At 40.9% G+C, this 24905-nt stretch overlaps 1 protein-coding gene across 1 annotated transcript in view; it reads right to left on the reverse strand.

The window, feature by feature from the left end:
• Positions 1 to 11010: 11010 nt before the first annotated feature.
• The window catches only part of LOC124122360, a 52709-nt gene continuing 38814 nt past the window's right edge, over positions 11011 to 24905 (reverse strand). Inside the window, exons 8-11 of the mRNA XM_048389263.1 lie at positions 20290 to 20465; positions 18905 to 19073; positions 18175 to 18286; positions 11011 to 17798 (exon numbers count right to left, since the gene is read on the reverse strand). Coding sequence (XP_048245220.1) covers positions 16166 to 17798; positions 18175 to 18286; positions 18905 to 19073; positions 20290 to 20465 — 2090 coding nt within the window. The 3' untranslated portion in view covers positions 11011 to 16165. The remainder of the gene's footprint in view (positions 17799 to 18174; positions 18287 to 18904; positions 19074 to 20289; positions 20466 to 24905) is intronic.

The raw sequence follows: 24905 nt of genomic DNA on the forward strand, positions 1-24905 counted from the left end.
CTTCGGGCTTTCCTCCAACATTAAGCTGACACGCCGCGATATACCTGGAATACTGTTAAAAGCGGCGTTAAACACAACTCACTCACACTCTACCCTTGCCACATGAAGGCCACTTTTCTTGGCTCGACCTTGAGGCAACCTCGCGTAGATCACCAGTTGTGCCCCTTGTAACAAAAACACGATATCCAATCAGATCGCTGTTCTCATCTCGTATGGCTTCACAAAGATGGCGATGACCTAGGCGATCAGATAGCGAAATCATTCGCGATTTCATCCCTGACAGAAAAAAAACATGGGAAATCGTTTTTAGTTGAAAAAGACGTGGCAACAAGTACAGGCAGCTGTAAATCACCAGTCGTGGATGTTGATTTCTGAAACGTTCTCTGATTGGGCTATCGATATGTGCGATGCTCCAATCATTTTTAGCACAGAAAGTGGGCTTCATGTGGCAAGGGTGGAAACAAGACTTCGATAAAAAGGCTATTTGACGCCTTGCCTCGGGAAGATGTGTCTGGTTATGCTCAGATTCCAACTGTTACCTATTTGAATTCTAAAACATTAACGGTCGCCCTCTTCGGCCTGTGACGTTCACGTGTGTGAGTATGGTTTTACACCGCTTTTAGCAATATTCCAGCAATATCACGGCGGGGGACACCAGAAATGGGCTTCACACATTGTACCCATGTCGGGAATCGAACCCGGGTCTTCGGCATGACGAGAGAACGCTTTAACCACTAGGCTACCTGACCGCCCCTAGCGTTCACAAGAAGGCGCAGATCGACTTTAACATTAAGGTGTAGTTTAGGCTGAACAGATCCATGTGAATGTGTCTACCAGAACTGGAAATAGCCAAGGTCCACATCCTTCAATAACTTAAACAGTGAGTGTTATGTTTGTTTGTTTGTTTGTTGTTGTTTAACGCCGCACGCAGCAATATTCCAACTATATGACGATTTTCTGTTAATAATCGAGACTGAACCAATCCAGTGCTTGATACCATGAGTATTGAGCCACGTAATTGGGATTCGATGATATGCATTAACCAAGTCAGCGAGCCTGACCATCCGCTCCCTATAGTCGCCTCATATGACAAGCCAAACAGCAAGTGAGTATATGTGTGTGAGAGAAAGTTCGCGAGTGAGTAAGTTCGCAAGAGTGCCGATGAATGCTGTTTACCGCCGCAGCCAGCAAACATCTTATTTACTTACTTTAAAATAATAATCACTAATAACGCATGCGATTCACGCCATATGGATCCGGTGCCACACCATCACCCAAGACACGGAACCTAACCACCCGATCCATCAAACTCGACAGAAGCATAGATTCAGAAAAATCAGACCAGCGTCAGAATCCCCTCAGAGCAAGGGTACATTCACACAATTCCTGATTCTAAATACCACATTCCAATTTAAGATTAGCACAATATTAACTGATCTGTCAGCCTACGCGATCATATGATGTGTTGTTTGTGGAAAAGACGTTTGAATCACCGAACCGGATAAGCCGAATTCCAGATAAGACGACCCTTCTGCCCCCCAAGTCGATGTATTACATGTGGAGAAAGCTTAGCATCGCGACTTCTTTATCTCATACATCCTAAACTCCTATGCACCATCAGCAAACATCTGCATAGAGCGTTTGTTTGTTTGTTTGTTTGTTGTTTAACGCCGAACTCAAAATAACGGCGGTCTGTAAACGGCCGTCAAATAACATAATATACTTGGTTACGATTTACTTATTTAAAGTACATCACATTGTGATCAAAACCGAATGCGTTTCGTCAGAAAATTAAGACTCGATACGAATATACAAAAGACTATTTTATAAGGAAATACATTGTATATACTATTAGCAGTGCTTAAAGGGGAAGTGTACACGCAAAAATCACTTTCTTTCTTTTTTCTAAACAAAACGCAATTTTAGAATTAGTTAGTATCTGTGTTTGAAAATATACACTCATTTTTTTTCACAGTGAAAGTAGGAAGCACACAATAGTTTGAAAGTGATATGCCGTTATGAGGCCTTCGTTTTACGAGCGAAATAGGCCTGAGTTATTCCCCTTAGATTATGACGTAATTGGTGCCAATTCAACTGGGTCCCTGTCTATTCTCAACGCAAAAGATATCAAGGACCAGTTTGCGGTAAAACAACATGGTCTACGACACACTCCGGCGCAGTGGTGACTCAGCATAACACAATTCTGGCTGGCATCTGAGATGCTAGAATCACAAAACTGTACCTACACCACGTGAAGAGGCTCTAACAAAGCATGATGACGTCATAATGTTTATCAATTGGCACCAATGACGTCATATTGCAAGGGACATAAGCCATGGTGTTTTTGTTATGGAAATAGAACACTTGGTAAATGTGAAAAATATAAATCGTTTTAGTGCAAAAAATATGTTAATTAAATGTGATGTTTTTATATTTTTGTCTATGACACTTCTATGTTAACACTTTTAATGTGGAAAAAGTACAAGAAAAAATGGTTCATTTCCGTGTAAACTTGCCCTTTAAGGTTTTCCCGGTGTAAATGTGGCACGAATGACATAATGGTTGAATTAAATACCTTGTTTCGTCTCAATCTGTTCTGTTTTCTTCGATATAGCGAGGCATGAGGCTGGTTGCTTTGGATCCAAATTAAAAGACATCGCACTTCGAGATGGGACAATCTCAAAACCCGACAAGCGGGTCAAGAATACGAACGCTGCAAGTACCACCGAAAGCATCGCAGGACTCTCCCTCTCCAGCAACGCATTTGAAATGCAGGGTAAGTCGTACTTCGTTAAAATCTCCATTTGAAGCAGGTCTACTTAGGACATGGCCTTCGCTTTGTTTTCTGTAGAATTAAATTTGTTTGTGGTTTCTTTCACGATTTGTATGTGGCAGTTTTATGTTCACAATTGATGGCTTCTGTCATTGTAGATATTGCATACATGTATGTTTGATTTGAAACAGAAGGTTAAAAAACTTGGTCAAAGCCCATTTTGACCAAGTTTTTGATTGACTTTGAAGGAATAGAAACCGTTCCTACTCCACGTCAAACTTTGATCCAAGTTTGATGACGTTGATTTAATTTAGCCAATCAGAATGCAAGGAACATTTACCCCTTTTCAACCAGATGTGCATAGACTCAAGTCAAAATTAGCCAACTATTTTGGACTGACGAGATGTTGGAAGAATTAATTGATTTGGTTCAACAACGAGCAGCCATTCTTGGGACCAAATATGCCTTTGCCTACCCCAACGCCGTCTTCTCAACATGACAATACACAAAATACACATGACAACAGCAAAACATTCTTCGTCAGTAGCATCCATCTTGGCAAGATGATTCCCGCTAAAAAATTGACGGCCTGTCAAAATCTTTGATGAGTGTAAACAGCCCAACTTGGACAAAGAAAACTTAAGATTTCTAGTGCAGCCCACTGAGATATCATGTCGCAGAGTAACATGTGTCAGACACAGTATACTGACCCCGAGCCAAAGGCCAGGCAGGGTAACAACAAGTACCTTATTTTAACGTCTTTTGGTATGACGCGGCTGGGGATCGAACCCCGGACCTTCCGCTCTTCTTGCGGATACTCTACCCCTAGACTGCTGAGGCGTGTCCGGAACATGGGGGTAGCTCTGTGTAGGTGTGTCTCCAGCATCACCTGCTTGTCCTGGGAGCCGACGACTGAAGGCAGGGTGAGCATAATGAGTGATAGCCCTCGCCACTTGAAATAGAATCATGAAATATCGCAATTATTAATTAACAAAGATGTGCATGTGTGCTGATACTAATATAGTTTAACGGGATCGGGTGGTCAGGCTCGCTGAGTTGGTTGATGCATGTCATCGATCCCAATTGCGTGGATCGATGCTCATGATGTCAATCACTGGACCGCCTGGTCCAGACTCGATTATTTACAGACCGCCGTCATATAGCTGGAATATTGCTGAGTGCAGCGAAAAACATCAAACCAAACCGAAAGGTGAAGTCAGTATAAACTATAACTGTATACTCCCACAGATTCTACAGTCATATAAAGGGTATAGTTGCAGGAAACAACCATTATTGATTACCAACATATCACAATTAGGAGATAAACATACTGTGTTTTCAATGTAGAGCTAGGTTACCTGTAGATTTAACCCCGCTAAATTGAATTTGGAACCGAACGCGCCATGACTAAATAAAACTCTTTGGTGTTAGCAAATAAACTGAGTGAAGTGGCATGGGTTGAGTTCAGTGTTTTGAGTGGGTGATCGATCTGAATTACGGAATCACCGAACAAAACATGGTGCTGTATATACTCAAGCAGTTTGTTTACACCGTAATACTTCACTCGAACATATGACAGGCATTGAAAACATATAAGCACGGCAACTTGGTAAGCTAACATGAGGTGGGCATCCCTAAAGAAAACAAAGCAAGCTTTGCAAGGCTTTCGCTCTACATCGCGCGTCACCATTATGACGTCATATCGCTCATTGTGACGCAAAAGATATGACGTCACAGTCGTATATAGAAAAGCGCCAAAATTTCAAGCTCTCTGTTGTCTCCAAATCGTAAATACATTCCCTTTGTTGATTTCTGTCGTGTTTTTTCTGCACGAAATGTATTGCCACACATCCTTTGAATATTGTAGTAACCGCATCTGTGCATTTTGTAACCTGTAACTGTAGATATAGTTGTTTAAATATGTCTACCGACAGTGACTGAAAATAGTACTATTCTATGAATATTAGCTTCCGCGGTGATGCGGCCGTCAAACAATCTGTTTCAATCAGAGGGGGTTTATTGTGATTTAATAGCCTCTGATTGACCAATCGGAATCGAGTAAATTCCAAATTCATGGTAGAATACTAGATACCCGGCTTCTGTGTTTTGGACATAGCGTATGGCCCGGGCCAGCCCAGCGTGTTTTGCAGACTCGGCGTCGAATAGTCTGACTGACTGATATAGAAGATTTAACGTGCGCTTTCCGACTGCAGCGTATTTCGCACACGGGCCTGGCCAGACCATTTAGTGTATTCCGAGAAGGGTGAAAGTGGTGTGTGCAACACAAGAGGGGGCTTTTAGGGGTTGCTTATATCGATTTTTGGAAATTTTAAAATTTGGAATAAATGCCGAGGTGGGTGGAGGAGGGAACTAAGGGAGCCGGGTGAGGTGGGTGTATGTATGTTTATTGGATTTTGGATTGGTAGATTAATTAGTTTTTAGATGCGCTTGATTAGGCCTGTTTTGATTAGGAATACGCCTAGGGCCTTGAAGTTTTCTAGTTTATTTTGAGGGTTTAGTATTTCATCTAGAGTAGGAACCTTATTTAGATTGAGGTTGGTTTGTAGTGTGGTTCTGTGTGTTTGGTAGTGGGTGCAGTGGATGAGTGCGTGTTCTGTAGTTTCGGGTTGTTTGCAGTGGGGGCAGTTGCCTGTGATGTGTCTTTTAAGTTGTTTTAGGTGGTTATTTAGGTTCGTGTGTCCTGTTTGGAGTTTTGTAATTAATCTGTCAATTTTTTTTTAGGGGTGTAGGATTTTAGGTTTGGCTAGTGGTTTTCTGAGCACTTTTGGATTTGGCTATTTGAGTTTTGATATTGATTATGCCATTTTTTGGTTATTTTTTGTTTGTTTACACTTTTAATTTCTGATTTTGAGATGGGTAGGTTTAGGCTTATTTCTGGTATTTTGAGAGATAATTTAGCTGCTTTATCGGCGCTTTCGTTGCCGTAAATTCCTACGTGGGCGGGGATCCACAAGAAGGTTATTTGTTTGCCTGCTTTTGTTAGGTCGTTGGAGCTTTTAAGTATTTGGTTTATTAATTTAGGTCGTTTTTTGGTATTTTTGTTTTGGAGGGCTTGTAGCCCACTAAGCGAGTCAGTGAGAATTAGGATTTTTTTGTTGTTTTTTGATTGTTGGTTATGCAGGGCTGAGGCCATGCCCATAAGTTCGGCCGTGAATATAGATTGGTTGTTAGGGAGTCGGTAAGATTGTGTGGATATAACTGGTTGTGTGGTATGGACTCCGAAACCTGTGTGGTTGGAGATCGGGTCTGAAGATCCGTCAGTGTATATGTGACACCAATTTGGCCAATTTTCGTGTATGTATGAAAGTGTGGTGGTTTTAGCTATGTTTGGGTCGGTTTGTTTATTTATTTGGTTAGTTAGCGTTGTGTCTATTTGGGGTATTTTGAGTTTAGGGGTGAAGATATTTGATTTTTTGCAGTTTTGTTTAAGATTTTGAGTTTGGTGTTCATTGAGGTAGTTAGTTATTCTTTGGGATATTGGGGTGAGTAAGGGGTGTTTGCGAGCTAGAGCTTGGTTTCTTGGGCTAATGTTTTGGTTAATTAGGTTTTGGATGAGAGGGTTTGTTTGGGACGCGGCCCAGAAATTAAGGCTTAGATGTTCCCTGCGTAGATTTAGTGGCATTTCTCCTGTAAGGGCCTGAAGTGAGGTGTAGGAGGTGCCATGTTGGGTGCGTGTAATTAGTTTAAGGGCTTGGTATTGTATTGAGTCAAGTTTTTTAGTTAGAGAGTTGTTTAGGGTATTGTATATGGCGCAGCCGTAGTCTAGTTTTGATCTAATTAGTGTTGTATATAGTGAGAGGAGGGTATCTTTGGAGGCTCCCCAGTTGGAGCCGGTGAGACATCTTAATGTGTTAAGGTCTTTGCTGCATCTAGTTTTTAGGTTTTGGACGTGAGCCTCCCAGGTGAGGTGTTGATCGAAAATAAGTCCTAAGAATTTGGTTTGTTTTTGGAATTTGATTGTTTGGTTGTTTAGCTGGAGGATTGGGTAGGCAGGTTTCATGTTTTTATGTTTGAATACTACTCCTGTTGTTTTATCTGAGTTAAGGGAGAAGCCCCATTTGTCTGCCCATTGTTGTATTTTATTTAGAGATTTTTGGATTAAGTTTTCTGCCATTTTAATGCTTTTAGTGCGGATCCATAGGGCTCCATCATCCGCGAATTTTGAAGTGTTTAGTTTAGGGGATAAGTCCTCGAATAGATCATTTATCATTATATTGAAGAGGGTTGGGCTGAGAATGCTGCCCTGGGGAGTGCCATTTTCTAGGGGACACTGGTCCGATAGCGTATGGTCTATACCCACGGTAATTTTGCGATTGTTTAGGAAATCTTGGATGAAGTTTATTATTTGGCCTTTTAGTCCTATTTTTTTTAGTTTTTGTATTAGCCCGTGGTGCCATACCATATCGAAAGCTTTAGAGAAGTCGAGGAATATGCCTATGGTGTATTGCTTGTTTAGCTGTCCTGTTTTTATATCCTGTTCTAGTCGGGCAAGGTTATCGAGAGTCGATCGGCCAGGAGTGAAGCCGCTTTGGTCGGGGTTTATGATGTTGTTTTGGTCTAGGTAGTGCTGTAGCCTATTTTTAGTCAAAAGTTCCATTATTTTGCAGAGATTTGAGGTTAGGGATATGGGCCTATAGGAGTTTGCCTGATCTGCTGGTTTATTTGGTTTAGGTATTGGGATTACTAGAGCTTCCTTCCATGAGGATGGGACCTGTCCGTTTAGGTAAACTAGGTTGTATAGTTTAAGTAAAGTTTGGAGTAGTTTGGTCGGTAAGTGTTTGATTATTTGGTAAGAGGTGAGGTCTAGGCCAGGGGCTGTTCCTTTTTTTCTATTGTTTAGTACGTGATTTAGTTCTTCTATGGTGTAAGGTTGATTTATTTCTAGGTTGTCTTGTCTGATTTCTTTGGAGAATTTTATTTCTTTATTTAGTTTATCTTGGAATTTCTTACTGAAGTTACTGTTGCTACTAACTTTAGAGAAGTGTTTGGCTAGGTTGTTGGCCTTTTGGGTGGGGTTAGTTGAGTTGTTTATATTGGGGCTTTTTTTGTGCCGTTTGATGCCTCGGATGGCGTGAATTTTGCGCCACACCTATATAGGCGTCGAATAGAGGTAATAAGGTACCCTTTATCAACAGGAGCACACATTGGTACGCGGGGCGTTAAATAATTTTGCAACTTGGGCATTTGTGTTTACACAAACAATGTCAACTTGTGGCAGGTGTGACACTAGTCATAACATCAGGTTGACACGTGTCATAACAAGTTCCGGACACAATAAGTTGTGATGGCTTCATTCACCTAAGGATCACGAATCATGAATTCTCTCAAACATGAACAACGCGATGTAATAAAGTTCCTTACCAAGGAGTGAGTGAGTGAGTTGGGTTTAACACCGCTTTTAACAGTATTCCAGTTATATCACGGCGTGTCAGCTTAATGTGGGAGGAAAGCCCGAAGTGATGCAGGTCTAAGACGTTTACAACTTCGGTGAAACCCATGAGCACGGGTATGGTGCTGACAAACCTAGAAACATAATTGGGGAGAACCGGAATTCGAACCCACAATCATGTTTCTAGTGACCCAAGGGACGCAACTCTGCACAGCGAATCGCGGCGCCTCAGACGACTGGGCCACCCGTGCCCCCCTTTACCAAGGAGGGATGTAAAGCAAAAGAAATCCATGATCGCAATGTGTAAAGTAATGGGTGAGGATGCTCCTAACTATACCACAGTTTCATCTCTACAGTTTAAAAGGGTTAGGGAGTCCATAGACGATGACCCAAGGTCAGGCGGGCCTTCAGATGCCACCCAAACAGAAACCATTGCTTCTATAGAAAGATGAATTTTTGTCCGACCGACGAATAAAAGTATCTTAACTTTCTAGGGGATTCCAAATATCAGTTGGAACTGTTGTAACCATTATTCATCTGCAAGATGGGTACTTAGAAACCTCAGAGCTCAAGATCGCCATCAGAGAACTGAAAGTTGTCGAGATCTCCTGGATCTCTATACCGCTGATGAAGCCGGATATCTTTCTCGTCTAATGACAGGTGATGAAACATGGATCCACCACTGGGACCCAGAAACCCCAAATCTCCTCCTCGGAGGAAGTTTCACACTCAGCCATCGGCTGGCAAGGTAATGGCCACCATATTTTGGGATGCAAGAGGCAAAATACTCATTGATTACATGCCACCAAAAACTACAATCAATGGACAGTATTATGCTAATGTAATGACAGAATTGCGAAAATCTATTCGCCAGAAACGCCGTGGGATGTTAACACGTGGTATTCTACTTTCGCATGACAACGCTCCGGTTGACAAGTCGAGAATTGCACAGGCCGCCATATGTAAATGTGGATTCGAACAGGTAAGTCACCCATCCTACAGCCCAGACTTAGCCCCCAGTGACTTTCCTGTTCCGGCAAATGAAATCTGCCCTACGTGGAAGACGCTTCCAGGATGAGGAGGACATAAAGGCTGCCACTGAGGCATGGTTAGCGGGCCAATCCGCGGATTTCTATAAAAGTGGTATTAAAAGCTTGAAGGACAAATGGAATAAGCGTATTGAGGTGAATCGAGATTATATTGAAAAATAAAAGTGCAAAAGATATTCTGCGACTTGGCCTTATATTAAAGTTGCAAAACTTTAACGTCCAAACCAACGACAATTGTTAGCGCCATCGATCTGGGGGACAATATATTGTGATGAGACGTTCACCCCGCTTATCAAGGACATCTCGGACAAGGTGACTATGCTTGTGGTAAGAGGCGACTAACAGGATCGGGTGGTCAGGCTCGCTGACTTGGTTGAAGCATGTCATCGTACTCCAATTGCGTGGATCGATGCTCACGATGTCAATCAGTGGATTGTCTGGTCCAGACTCGATTATTTACAGACCGCCGTTTTATAGCTAATGCGGCGTTGAACATCAAACAAACAAACAAACATCTCGGACAGCATCGATAGGAACCATTGTTTGAACCCGATTCACAAGCTAGTTTCAACAGTTTACGTCACTATCGCATTGCACACACAATCAGGCGCCAGTCGTGACCCTTATGTCGCTCGATATCAAATTCACTTTGATATTTCTTTTAAATGTCAAATCCTGTTTTCGAAATGAGGTCAAGTGGATAGAGCGTCTGTCCGAAGAGGGAAAGGTCGGTGATCGTGAAGATAATGACGGGCTGTCTGAGTATTCATTAAACTGTGCAACAAATGTTATATTTGGTATAACACTTTCTGAGTAAAGTACAGATTCTCGTACGTTTTGGGGTTGACACCCGTCCGGGATTCAAACCCCAACCGCCTGAGTGAGACACCTAAGTACGAGTGAGTGAGTGAATGAGTGAGTGAGTATCGTTTTACGCCACTTTTAGCAATATTCCAGCAATATCACGGCGGGGGACACCAGGAATGGGCTTCACACATTGTACCCATGTCAGGAATCGAACCTGGGTCTTCGGCTTGACGAGCGAACGCTTTAACCACTAGGCTACCCGACCGCCCCCTAAGTACGAGAATCTGTACTTTACTCATAAAGTGTTATCCCAAATATAGCATTTGTTACATTTGACCACTTTCTAAAAGGCATGGTGTGTTTATAGCTTTGGGCCATGGGAGCCGTGCTAATTTACAGAAGGGTAAACAAAGTACGTGATCAAGACTACCAGATGTCGTTCTTTCATTTTGTGAAAGCCTCGGTGGGTGAGTGGATTAGATCGCTGACTTTGTTGTGTGCTGGCGATTAGGTGCCACACTCTGGCAGTGTGGGTTCGAATCCCGGACGGGACTCAACCCCAAAAAGTACGAGAATCTGTACTTACTCAGAAAGTGTAACATTTGTTACATTTCACCAATTTCCAAAAAGTTTGTTTGTTTAACGCCACACTCTATTCCAGCTACATGTAAATATTCGAGTCTGGATCAGACAATCCAGTGATTGATATCATGAGCATCGATCCACGCAATTGGGATCGATGACATGCATCAACCAAGTCAGCGAGCCTGACCACCCGATCCCGTTAGTCGCCTCTTACGACAAGCATAGTCGCCTACTACGGCAAGGATGGGTTGCTGTAGGGTGTCCATGTTAAAGCTGTGGCATGGTATCTAAGTGGGCTAGCACTATAAAAGTTCTGACAAGTACAAGAACGCACACACGCACGCAAACACACACAGCAGTGATAGAGAAAAATCTGAAACAACATATATCATTAATTTTTTGTTTTAAGCACTTTCAATAAACACATTTTGTTTCAAACACACTTTCCATCAACTTTAGTGACCGACATAATAAATATTCTTTAAAAAGAGATTCTTGAAAGCATTGTGATTGATAGGCGTCTCTATACCCACGTGTTTCACTCACTTGGCTACGAATACGAATGTTGCAATTTCAACTGAAATATATAGAAGACATTCGTCGCTTGATTTTGATTCATTCTGCATATAACCTGAAGTAGATATATCTGAAATGTACACAGATCTATAGCGAGGGACATTTTCTAACACCACTGGGCCGGAATGCTTTCTGTAGAATACCTAGGGACAGGAGGGTGTTTTGGAAAAAAATAATAGGATGACGTCACAAGAGGTTTATAAAACTGACTACATATTTTCTCAACTCATGCTTGACAGTTCTGTGTCTAGTCACCCGTAGCGTCTTAGAACATGCCCGTTGTCAACATGGTATTGCGTATATATTAACACTTGGATACTGGTAACCATGACAACACCGTACAACTCAGTGATCACCCTAGTGGCCAATTCTACACAACTTGCACATTTCAATGAAATACCTTCACGTTTGGGTTCTTGTTTGCACATATATTTTGGGCAAGACCTGTTCTATAGTCCCTCTTGTCACACATGTCAAGTTGTACCCTTTAACAGGTGCACGGGAGATCGGCACAATTTGCAAGCATTGGTTACATAGCTGCACCTATCTGTGACAAGTCGTACGTTACTGAAACAAGTTGGATCTGTCACTGAAACAAGTTGGATCTGTCACTGAAACAAGATGGACCTGTCACTGAAACAAGTTGGAACTGTCAATGAAACAAGTTGGATCTGTCACTGAAACAAGATGGACCTGTCACTGAAACAAGATGGACCTGTCACTGAAACAAGTTGGATCTGTAACTGAAACAAGTTGGATCTGTCACTGAAACAAGTTGGATCTGTCACTGAAACAAGTTGGATCTGTCGCTGAAACAAGTTGGACCTGTCACCGTTGCACGTCTTCGTTGGTTACCTGTTTACCTCTTCAGTTTGCCCCGTTGCTGACGCAAGTTGCAGGGTTCTTCTTTTCGCACGTGTCATTGGCACACGTGACTTAGATGCTTCAGTGTCACGTGACACTGGCACACGTAAACGTTTAGATAGTTTAGTTGCGTGAGTCATTGGCACAAATGGTTTCCTTGGTTCGCAGTATGCACTTTTCAATGCACTCAATTCATTTCAAGTTCATTCAAGAAACAGGTTTATCAGGCTCCGGGGGCTGACAGAAGTAGGATCTTTCTTCCAAAATACAGTCAACTTATTTGCTTGTTTGTTTGTTTAACGCCGCAATCAGCAATATTCCAGCTATATAATGACAGTCTGTAAATAATCGCGTCTGGACCAGGCAATCCAGTGATATGACATACTGAGCATCGATCTATGCAATTGGGATACGATGACATGCATCAACCAAGTCAACGAGCCTGACCACCCGATCCCGTTAGTCGCCTCTTACGACAAGCATGGGTTGCTGAAGAACAGTCAGGTTACACCGCCTCAATCAATAATTAGACATATAGGATATGTTTATCCTTCACATGTAAGATTATACATAAAGCAGGTCATGGAAGGTATAAATCCGGCTGTACCGGTATCACTCTCATATATCAGATAACAGTAATTGAAGTTAAAACTTCCAGTAAAATTAACAGCACATGTCTTCTATTGAATGTGTAGTACAAGACAACAGTAATTCAAGTTACATTTCCAGCAGGATTAACAGCACACATCTTCGACAGAATGATTATTGGGAGATAACAGTAATTGAAATTTCACTTCTCGCAAGATTAATATCACACACCTTTGAGTGAATGTTTAGTGTGAGATAACAGTAATTGAAGTTACACTTCCAGCAGGATTAACAGCACACATCTTTGAGTGAATGATTATTGCGAGAAAACAGTAATTGAAGTTTCACTTCCAGCAGGATTAACATCACACATCTTCGAGTGAATGATTATTGAGAGGTAACAGAAATTGAAGATTCACTTCCAGCAAGATTAACATCACACACCTTCGAGTGAATGATTATTGCGAGATAACAGTAATTGAAGTTTCACTTCCAGCAGGATTAACAGCACAGATCTTCGAGTGAATGATTATTGCGAGATAACAGTAATTGAAGTTTCACTTCCAGCAGGATTAACAGCACAGATCTTCGAGTGAATGTTTAGTGTGAGATAACTGTGATTGAAGTAACACTTCCAGTAAAATTAACAGCTCACACCTTTGAGTGAATGATTATTACGAGATAACAGTAATTGAAGTTTCACTTCCAGCAAGATTAATATCACACACCTTCGAGTAAATGTTTAGTGTGAGATAACAGTAATTGAAGTTACACTTCCAGCAGGATTAACAGCACACATCTTCGTAGTGAATGATTATTGCGAGATAACAGTAATTGAAGTTTCACTTTCAGCAGGATTAACAGCACAGATCTTCGAGGGAATGGTTATTGGGAGATAACAGTAATTGAAGTTTCACTTCCAGCAAGATTAACAGCACAGATCTTCGAGTGAATGTTTAGTGTGAGATAACTGTGATTGAAGTAACACTTCCAGTAAAATTAACAGCTCACACCTTTGAGTGAATGATTATTACGAGATAACAGTAATTGAAGTTTCACTTCCAGCAAGATTAATATCACACACCTTCGAGTAAATGTTTAGTGTGAGATAACAGTAATTGAAGTTACACTTCCAGCAGGATTAACAGCACACATCTTCGTAGTGAATGATTATTGCGAGATAACAGTAATTGAAGTTTCACTTCTCGCAAGATTAATATCACACACCTTTGAGTGAATGTTTAGTGTGAGATAACAGTAATTGAAGTTACACTTCCAGCAGGATTAACAGCACACATCTTTGAGTGAATGATTATTGCGAGAAAACAGTAATTGAAGTTTCACTTCCAGCAGGATTAACATCACACATCTTCGAGTGAATGATTATTGAGAGGTAACAGAAATTGAAGATTCACTTCCAGCAAGATTAACATCACACACCTTCGAGTGAATGATTATTGCGAGATAACAGTAATTGAAGTTTCACTTCCAGCAGGATTAACAGCACAGATCTTCGAGTGAATGATTATTGCGAGATAACAGTAATTGAAGTTTCACTTCCAGCAGGATTAACAGCACAGATCTTCGAGTGAATGTTTAGTGTGAGATAACTGTGATTGAAGTAACACTTCCAGTAAAATTAACAGCTCACACCTTTGAGTGAATGATTATTACGAGATAACAGTAATTGAAGTTTCACTTCCAGCAAGATTAATATCACACACCTTCGAGTAAATGTTTAGTGTGAGATAACAGTAATTGAAGTTACACTTCCAGCAGGATTAACAGCACACATCTTCGTAGTGAATGATTATTGCGAGATAACAGTAATTGAAGTTTCACTTTCAGCAGGATTAACAGCACAGATCTTCGAGGGAATGGTTATTGGGAGATAACAGTAATTGAAGTTTCACTTCCAGCAAGATTAACAGCACAGATCTTCGAGTGAATGTTTAGTGTGAGATAACTGTGATTGAAGTAACACTTCCAGTAAAATTAACAGCTCACACCTTTGAGTGAATGATTATTACGAGATAACAGTAATTGAAGTTTCACTTCCAGCAAGATTAATATCACACACCTTCGAGTAAATGTTTAGTGTGAGATAACAGTAATTGAAGTTACACTTCCAGCAGGTTTAACAGCACACATCTTCGTAGTGAATGATTATTGCGAGATAACAGTAATTGAAGTTACACTTCCAGCAGGATTAACAGCACAGATCTTCGAGTGAATGATTATTGCGAGATAACAGTAATTGAAGTTTCACTTCCAGCAGGATTAACAGCACAGATCTTCGAGTGAATGTTTAGTGTGAGATAACTGTGATTGAAGTAACACTTCCAGTAAAATTAACAGCTCACACCTTTGAGTGAATGATTATTACGAGATAACAGTAATTGAAGTTTCACTTCCAGCAAGATTAATATCACACACCTTCGAGTAAATGTTTAGTGTGAGATAACAGTAATTGAAGTTACACTTCCAGCAGGATTAACAGCACACATCTTCGTAGTGAATGATTATTGCGAGATAACAGTAATTGAAGTTTCACTTTCAGCAGGATTAACAGCACAGATCTTCGAGGGAATGGTTATTGGGAGATAACAGTAATTGAAGTTTCACTTCCAGCAAGATTAACATCACACACCTTCGAGTGAATGATTACTACGAGATAACAGTAATTGAAGTTAAAACTTCCAGTAAAATTAACGGCACAGATCTTCGAGTGAATGATCATTGCGAGATTACAGAAATTGAAGTTACACTTCCAGCTGGATTAACAGCACAGATCTTCGAGTGAATGTTTAGTGTGAGATAACAGCGATTGAAGTTACACTTCTGATAAGATTATCAGCACAGATCTTCAAGTGAATGTTTAGTAAAAGACAACCGTGATTGAAGTTACACTTCCAGAAGGATTAACAGACCAGATCTTCGAGTGAATGTTTAGTGTGAGATAACAGTGATTGAAGTGACACTTCTAGCAGGATTAACAGCACATATCTTCAATGAATGTCTGTTGTCAGATAACAGCGATTGAAGTTACACTTCCAGCAGGATTAACAGCACATATCTTCAATGAATGTCTGTTGTCAGATAACAGCGATTGAAGTTACACTTCCAGCAGGATTAACAGCACATATCTTCAATGAATGTCTGTTGTCAGATAACAGCGATTGAAGTTACACTTCCAGCAGGATTAACAGCACATATCTTCAAAGAATGTCTGTTGTCAGATAACAGCGATTGAAGTTACACTTCCAGCAGGATTAACAACACAGATCTTCGAGTGAATGTCTGTTGTCAGATAACAGCGATTGAAGTTACACTTCCAGCAGGATTAACAACACAGATCTTCGAGTGAATGTCTGTTGTCAGATAACAGCGATTGAAGTTACACTTCCAGCAGGATTAACAACACAGATCTTCGAGTGAATGTTCAGTGTGAGATAACAGTAATTGAAGTTTCACTTCACTCGTGACACGGATACAGCTGCTATGCACTGGTGGCTACTTCCGGTGTTTCAGGGAACACAAACAGCCTGCCTGAGTGCAATAGGCTGTGTTCTCGTGCCTTCTCTCGTCGTGTTCCGAGGCACTCCTGCTGCACACGCCGGACGAGCTGGAACTCGGAGATGATGACATACGCTTCTGTACTTGTCTATCATAAGCTGCTGCAACCCTACTGCCCCCAATTCCACCATGCAGGATTCCACCACCGATGACACGGCCTGGTCTGTCCATTGAGGAAGCTTGTCGGGGAACATTCTCCTCCGCAATTTTGGAATTCTGTAAATGGGTAAGAGCCTCTTTATATCTGTTGTGGAAGTGACTCTGAGGGAGACTAGTTTTCAGCGAACCGTCAACTGTGTTGTGATGGGTGGTTTTCCAGGAGGGTATCTGAGATGCTGATGTGTCGGAATCATTCGACTGCCAATGATCAATAGTTGGGAAGTTGAAGTTCGGGGGATATCTAAGACTAGGATCAAATGAACACCGGTCGTTGGGCTTCGGGGATGAGCATCGAAAAGAGTCATCAAGTTCCTTCATTTTTTCAAGTTTACATGCAGCCGCTTGATGCATCCTGCCCTTGCTGTCCTCAACGGCCGTGGAGGTATCTCTGTTTAGCATATTTATATCTACCCCTAACGAACCAGAGGTTTTCTCTTGAGAGGAATCACCTCGTTTAGGAACCGACCCCATGAAGCTGCCAGGGCGTACTTGCCCAAAAGGGAACTCGTGATTGATGGAGTACGGTCTGCTCTCCTCTGGTGACACTCTCGTATAACAGTGGGGATTGGTTTCAGTTGGACATTGGGGGATGTAAGCATTACTTGTCTCAGTAGCCGAATTGGGTGTCTGCATTGTACAGTTGTGCCTGTCTTCCTTTGCATGTTGACAGCTTTCTTGTTCGTAGTAATATGGTGAGGCAATACTGCTCTCTTGATACTGCCCACGTAGTTTGTCAAACGAGAAGGCTGGAGGGTCGGATACAGTAGGAGAACTTGGTGGACTCTCAGATCTTCCTGAGACTTTTTTAAGCAAATCTACAGCAGTTGTCATAGCCTCTGATCTGAGTAAAGTCTCAAAGCTGGCCAAAGCCCCAGTCACAGTTGTTGACATTCTACGAAACACACTGACCATGTCCACATTTCTTGAGTTCAGGTCTTCACACACAAAACAAAACCCGCTCATCTCGGTCAATACTTCTTCCAACATCTCATTGGAGACCGTCTGTTGGTCGAGTGATGCTCTGACTCTATACAGAGCCGCCGTCTGGCGCAAGTAGGACACGTGTTTGTCCATTGCTTCTGTGTTCCTGCTCAGCTCGGCGAGCCGGTTTGCTTCAGCTACAGCTCTGTCAAGGACAGGGGAGCTCTTCCTCTTCCAGCCCAGGTAGACCATGAGAAGATGCTGAAGGACCATCAGTGTGTGAGCCCCAGTTGGGAGATGTTCACGGTACTTGTCCTCGAATGCCACTGCTTCCTTGAGGTACTCCTCCGCATCCTCATAGTGACCCAGGGCTGCAGCCAGATGTGTCGCCAGAAACAGAACCTCCACAATGACGAAGTGAGACTTGGTGCACTTCTTGAAGATCTCCAGAGCATCTCGTACTTCCAACAGTGCATTTTCAAAGTAACATCTGTGAAATATAGATAAAATGATAATTAATAATTAAATTATGATGGGTTTTATAAATATATATAATCTGGCACAGAAAATATCGAGTGGGTGAGTTAGGTTTAACGCCGCTTTGAACATTAGTCCAGTTTGATCACCGCGTGTCAGCTTAATTTGGTAGGAAAGCCCGAAGGGATGAATATCGCAGACGTTTATCACTTTGGTGAAACCCACGAGCATGGGCATTGTGCTGACAAACCTCAAAACATAATCCATGATTATAGGTTTCTCGCGTGCCCAAGGGACGCAACTCCGCACGGCCAATTGCGGCGCCGTAGGCGACTGGGTCACCCGTACCCCCTTCTGGGATTCGAACCAAGTATGAGGCCATTACTTACTTTCTAGCGTACACCTGTCCCATATTCCAACACGTGAGGGCCGTATGGTAGTTGATCCTGTCCAGCTTCATCCTGATGTCTCTCGCCTCTGACAAAAGCTGAAGGGCGTAGTCTATGGACAGAGCAGATACAAGATAATAATTGCCGTGGTTAGGTGACTGAATGTAGTGTAACGCCGCAGTCGGCTACAATCTCATCCTGTAACAAATTCTGGATAAGATGACCGTCTTTGTGGTCTACTGGATAGAACGTCTCTCTGGGGAGCGGAAAATAACAAACAAGACAGACGCTTTTGAATACAGTAAATGAATAAAACTATCTCATTGGCCGGCCAACCTGTTCGGAAAACCTGACGTCATAATGACGTCATTTACTTGTCACGTCACAGCAGACCCAGTCTGCTCTTTGAGTTCTCAAAGTCTGATGGCGGCCACAAGTTCTCTAAATGATATACACACATACACACATATTTCACCGAAAATAAATCTCCAATCTACAAATCTGCAACTTGTAAATTCGTTTTGAAAATTGGTTAAATATGTGAGATGTAAGGCCTTTTACATGCCGAACGGACCCGTTAAGATGCGGGGCTGAATAGGTCTTCAGCAACACATGCTTGCCGTAAAAGGCGACTATGCTCATCGTCAGAGGCGACTAACGGGATCGGGTGGTCATGAGATATGCTACGGTTAAACTGTTTCAGTGCAAAACGATAAAAAAACAATCATACCATGGTTGCCTCGTTTTGAGTGTTGCATAGCAACGTTGTTGAGCACCACAACGAGGTCGCCAGGAGCCACGTCAGCATACTTCCGACGTTCATAGAGCGATGCAGAGTAGTATCGTAGCGCCTCGTCGTCGTCTTTTCCGGCTGCTTCAAAAATACCGGTATGTTCATACTTAAGTCAGCGTGTTTGATTAGTAGAGACAAGCAGACCATCACACACTATTAGTGCAACTAAAGCGATTCACACACTATAACACACTATTAGTGTAACTATACACACAATAACACACTATTGGCGTAACTACACACACTACAACACTATAAGCGTAACTACACACACTAAGACACACTATAAGGGTAACTACACACATCATTACACACTACATCGATTCACACACTATTAGTGTAACTACACACTCTATAACACACTATTAGTGTAACTACATTGATTCACACACTATAACCATTATTAGTGTAATTACACACACTTTAACACACTATTAGCGTAACTACAGCGATTCACACACTATAACACATTATTAGTGTAATTACACACACTTTAACACACTATTAATGTAACTACAACGATTCACACACTATAACACACTATTAGTGTAATCACACACTCTATAACAAACTATTAATGTAACTACAACGATTCACACACTATAACACAACATTAGTGTAATTACACATACTATAACACCCTATTAATGTAACTACAACGATTCACACACTATAACACACTATTAGTGTAATTACACACACTATAAGTGTAACTACAGCGATTCACACACTATAACACACTATTAGTGTAACTACATTGATTCACACATTATAACACACGATTAGTGTAACTACACACACTATAACACACTATTAGTGTAACTACACACACTATAACACACTTTTGGGGTAACTACACACACCATCACACTATTGATGCATCTTAAGCAATTCACACACTATAAGTGTACAAATCTATGATCTACTGGACTACACAGGTACCTATCAGATATCAGGTTTATTATTACTTGTAGATTTTGAAAAGGCATTTGATGCAGTTGATTGGTAATTCATAGACGAAACACTCAACATTTTTGGTTTTGGAAACTCTATAAGAAGATGGATAAAAACCTTTTACAACGAAATTCAATCATGTGTAGTAGTTGCAGACAAGGTGACCCTTTGTCTCCCTATATCTTTAGATTGAATATTTACTCTCACAGCTTGCAGATGACACAACTTGTTCTCTAGACCCTCCAGAACGCTGACTCTATACTGTAGTACAGTATCTCATTTCTATGCTAGATTTTCTGGTTTAAAAGTTAACATAGACAAAACAAAAGATACTTTTGAAAGGATAAAAAAGTGCTCCAGCATAAAACTATGTCAAGAATGGAACCTGGATTGGAGGCAAGATAGGTTCGATCTACTGAGTGTTGCATAGCAACGTTGTTGAGCACCACAACGAGGTCGCCAGGAGCCACGTCAGCATACTTCCGACGTTCATAGAGCGATGCAGAGTAGTATCGTAGCGCCTCGTCGTCGTCTTTTCCGGCTGCTTCAAAAATACCGGTATGTTCATACTTAAGTCAGCGTGTTTGATTAGTAGAGACAAGCAGACCATCACACACTATTAGTGCAACTAAAGCGATTCACACACTATAACACACTATTAGTGTAACTATACACACAATAACACACTATTGGCGTAACTACACACACTACAACACTATAAGCGTAACTACACACACTAAGACACACTATAAGGGTAACTACACACATCATTACACACTACATCGATTCACACACTATTAGTGTAACTACACACTCTATAACACACTATTAGTGTAACTACATTGATTCACACACTATAACCATTATTAGTGTAATTACACACACTTTAACACACTATTAGCGTAACTACAGCGATTCACACACTATAACACATTATTAGTGTAATTACACACACTTTAACACACTATTAATGTAACTACAACGATTCACACACTATAACACACTATTAGTGTAATCACACACTCTATAACAAACTATTAATGTAACTACAACGATTCACACACTATAACACAACATTAGTGTAATTACACATACTATAACACCCTATTAATGTAACTACAACGATTCACACACTATAACACACTATTAGTGTAATTACACACACTATAAGTGTAACTACAGCGATTCACACACTATAACACACTATTAGTGTAACTACATTGATTCACACATTATAACACACGATTAGTGTAACTACACACACTATAACACACTATTAGTGTAACTACACACACTATAACACACTTTTGGGGTAACTACACACACCATCACACTATTGATGCATCTTAAGCAATTCACACACTATAAGTGTACAAATCTATGATCTACTGGACTACACAGGTACCTATCAGATATCAGGTTTATTATTACTTGTAGATTTTGAAAAGGCATTTGATGCAGTTGATTGGTAATTCATAGACGAAACACTCAACATTTTTGGTTTTGGAAACTCTATAAGAAGATGGATAAAAACCTTTTACAACGAAATTCAATCATGTGTAGTAGTTGCAGACAAGGTGACCCTTTGTCTCCCTATATCTTTAGATTGAATATTTACTCTCACAGCTTGCAGATGACACAACTTGTTCTCTAGACCCTCCAGAACGCTGACTCTATACTGTAGTACAGTATCTCATTTCTATGCTAGATTTTCTGGTTTAAAAGTTAACGTAGACAAAACAAAAGATACTTTTGAAAGGATAAAAAAGTGCTCCAGCATAAAACTATGTCAAGAATGGAACCTGGATTGGAGGCAAGATAGGTTCGATCTACTTGGAAATCAGTACTGATCTCGACAAAATGATAAGCTTGAATTATGATAATGCATTTCGAAAATGTGAAACACTCATGTGCATTTGGTCTCCATGTCTGAAACATTAGATGGGGGTATAAAATATCCCAAAATACTACAAAAAATACATGCGCAAAACACCAATGGTACGTAGAGCATCAAAATCGACATCAAAGTGGTGTCCATTCTTCTTCTTAAATATACCTCGTTCTGGGCCCAATAATGCATTCGAAATTACCCGCAAGACGTTAAGATTACAAATGATTACCAAGATAAATAATATATAGTACAAGGACCTTCAAGGATATTCATAGATAACACCCACGCCGAGTGTATAAATGACAAAGATATCCTAGCACAATACATATTGTATAACGAGAACATATAAATAGGAAATACCTGAATATTCTATAAAGAATGGTTTGTACAAGAGATACGTTTCATTAATGATCTCACGATAACGGACAATTTATTTCATTCGGAACCTTTAAAACCGTTTTCAATTTGAAAACCAATTTTTAACCTATACAAGTGTTCTCGCTGTTAAACAATATTGTCCAAGCCAACTATTACCAAAAATTGCCATTATCCTACAATCTCCCTTTTTACCATTTCATATATATCAGCTGAACAAACAAAAGTTTCACACCATTTCTATAAAATACCTATTAAAAATATATGTGAGAGAAATACTAGTAATCATTTTGCTAAATGGGAATAGGTGAGGTGAAATTGGGTTTAACGTCGCGTCCAAGATTATTGCACTTATATAGCGACGTGCATGCACGTGTATGTGTGTGTGTGGCTGCTTGTACTAGTCCGGACTGATGCCGATTTATAGTGCTAGCTCACTGAGATACCATGCCGCAGTTTAACATGAATACCCCACTCAGACACAGTATACTGACTCCGAGCCGACCAGTCCTTGTTTTAACCCCTTAATGCCGAGCGCCAGACAGGGTAACAACAAATACAATCTTTAAACGTCTTTTTGTATGACGCGGCCCGGGATCGAACCCTGGACCTTCCGCTCTCCGGGCGGACGCTCTACCACTAGACCACGGAGGCGGTCCTCTAAATGGGAATAGGACTTGGAGTGGGAATAGGATGTTGAGGAACAAAGACAGGAAGACTACTATCAATTCTATCCCGTTTAGTTGCACGAACGTGACTAAACTACAATGGTTCCAGTTTCAAATTGTACATCATATATTGCCAACAAAATGTCTTCTTAATAAAATGGGGTACGTAGTCAGTACAAGTTACAGCTACTGTTCTAATGAAGCAGAAGATCTGGCGAGACATGGAAATTATGGATATCGCACAAAACGCAAAAACCGGTAACAATATCTAAAATAAAATACTTTTGGCTTATTTTTCGAAAATAACAATCATTTAAACCCTATCATTATTTTGTCAAAGCGAATCATTTTCAATCTTAAAAATAATAACTATCCACCAACATTTCAATTTATACAGAAGGAGCTCACCGAATTTTATAAGTTAACAAAGCATACGCCCGTCCTTAATTGTAAAAGAGGTTACTTTAATAAGCTTTGGTTAAGCTGTCATGCTTTATTTCTGTTAATATATTGTTATGCAAAACCGTGTAAATGCTCAAGAAAAATTATGAACAAAAACAACAAAACATTTACCAGCCAATCAAGCATTGACATGAGGGAAAGGGCAAGGGAGGTAACTCGTATTACCTAAAAATCAAAGCCACCGCCAGGTTTAATGAACATGAAGACATCCTATCCATCAAAATGATTTTTGAGCGCTTTCTTTTGCGTGTCAGTCTGTTTTGTAATGTTGATTTTCTCGCAAACTCGATCATAACCAATGGACTGATTCTGATTGGTACGTTGGACCTAGTAGCATAGCCAATCAAATTTGCGAATGGAAATCAAGGGCGGGTAATTTGAGATTGCGAGAACCACGGGAAGGGATCCAGGGATTACTTTTGGTTTACCGAAATGGAAGCCCTTGACTTTTAGAGGATGATGAGCACGGGCGAACGCACGATCATAGGATTCTTGAACGCCAAAGTGGCGCAACTCTGCACGTCGATTGGCAGAGCGAAAAGACGGTGGTTCGATCCCTACGTCATACCAAAAGACGTTAAAATATAGTACCTGATACCCCACCTGGCTCGGAGTCAGTATAAAGTGTCTAAGGGACCGACCATTTGATATTATAGAAGGGGTGGAGAGAGGCTAGCGATTTTATTGAGATAAAATATTGTCGCTGAAAATTCATGAAAAAAATAATTATGCTTCAGACTATTGAAAAAAAGAGAAACTGTCTGCCACAAAAAGTACATTGTTTGGACAAGGTGTTTTTCCTTTAAAACAATTCAGGCTCGTAGTTTTAAATAAAAATATATCTGGTTTTGTAGCAGCTGAAAAAATAATTCAATCTCGATTCTCGATACAAAGTCCCAGTCCCCAACTTTCCCCTCAACGCACACAGAATATCATGTGGTCAGTCCCTAAGTAGGGTATCCATGCTAACAGTGACATGGTATCTCAGTTGACGAGCAGTAAAAACATGGGCTAGTACAAGTAGCCACACACACGTGCATGCTTTATTAGTGCAATAACCTTGAACCACCTCAACTATAAGCCTTAGTCTATCCCTAACCTTCACCCAAGACTATCTTCCCGAGGCAAGGGCGTTAACTGACTATGAAAATCCAGTTTCCACCCTTGCCGAACTAGGCTGGAAATGAAGGCTCGAGCGTAGCGCCACCAGTGGCTATTATGTGTTATGTCCCTTCTATGTCTCTCCTACTGACCAATCAGATTCCATCTATCGTATCACTTGCATTTGCTTCGAGGAAAATGGCGGCGCCCAGTCAAGACCTTCGGGTCGATAATCAAGATCTATATTGTAATAAAACGGGTCTTACCCCGCGAAGTGCATGAAATAACTTGAGCACCTTGATTAAAAAGATGAAAAGATTTGGAAAATATCTGTCGATGCCCAGGTGACGGTACACATGCTTTGCAAATTCTGCAGTCGACCGAAATCTGCACGTTGAAATCCATGTTTTTACGAACCGGAAGTTCGTAACACGATTTTCATTGGCTTATGAATAGACTCGTTAGTCCAGCCAAAATGTAACTCCGG

Source organism: Haliotis rufescens, unplaced genomic scaffold (genome assembly GCF_023055435.1).
Source record: "Haliotis rufescens isolate VD_foot unplaced genomic scaffold, xgHalRufe1.0.p SCAF_8, whole genome shotgun sequence".
Classification (NCBI taxonomy): domain Eukaryota; kingdom Metazoa; phylum Mollusca; class Gastropoda; order Lepetellida; family Haliotidae; genus Haliotis; species Haliotis rufescens.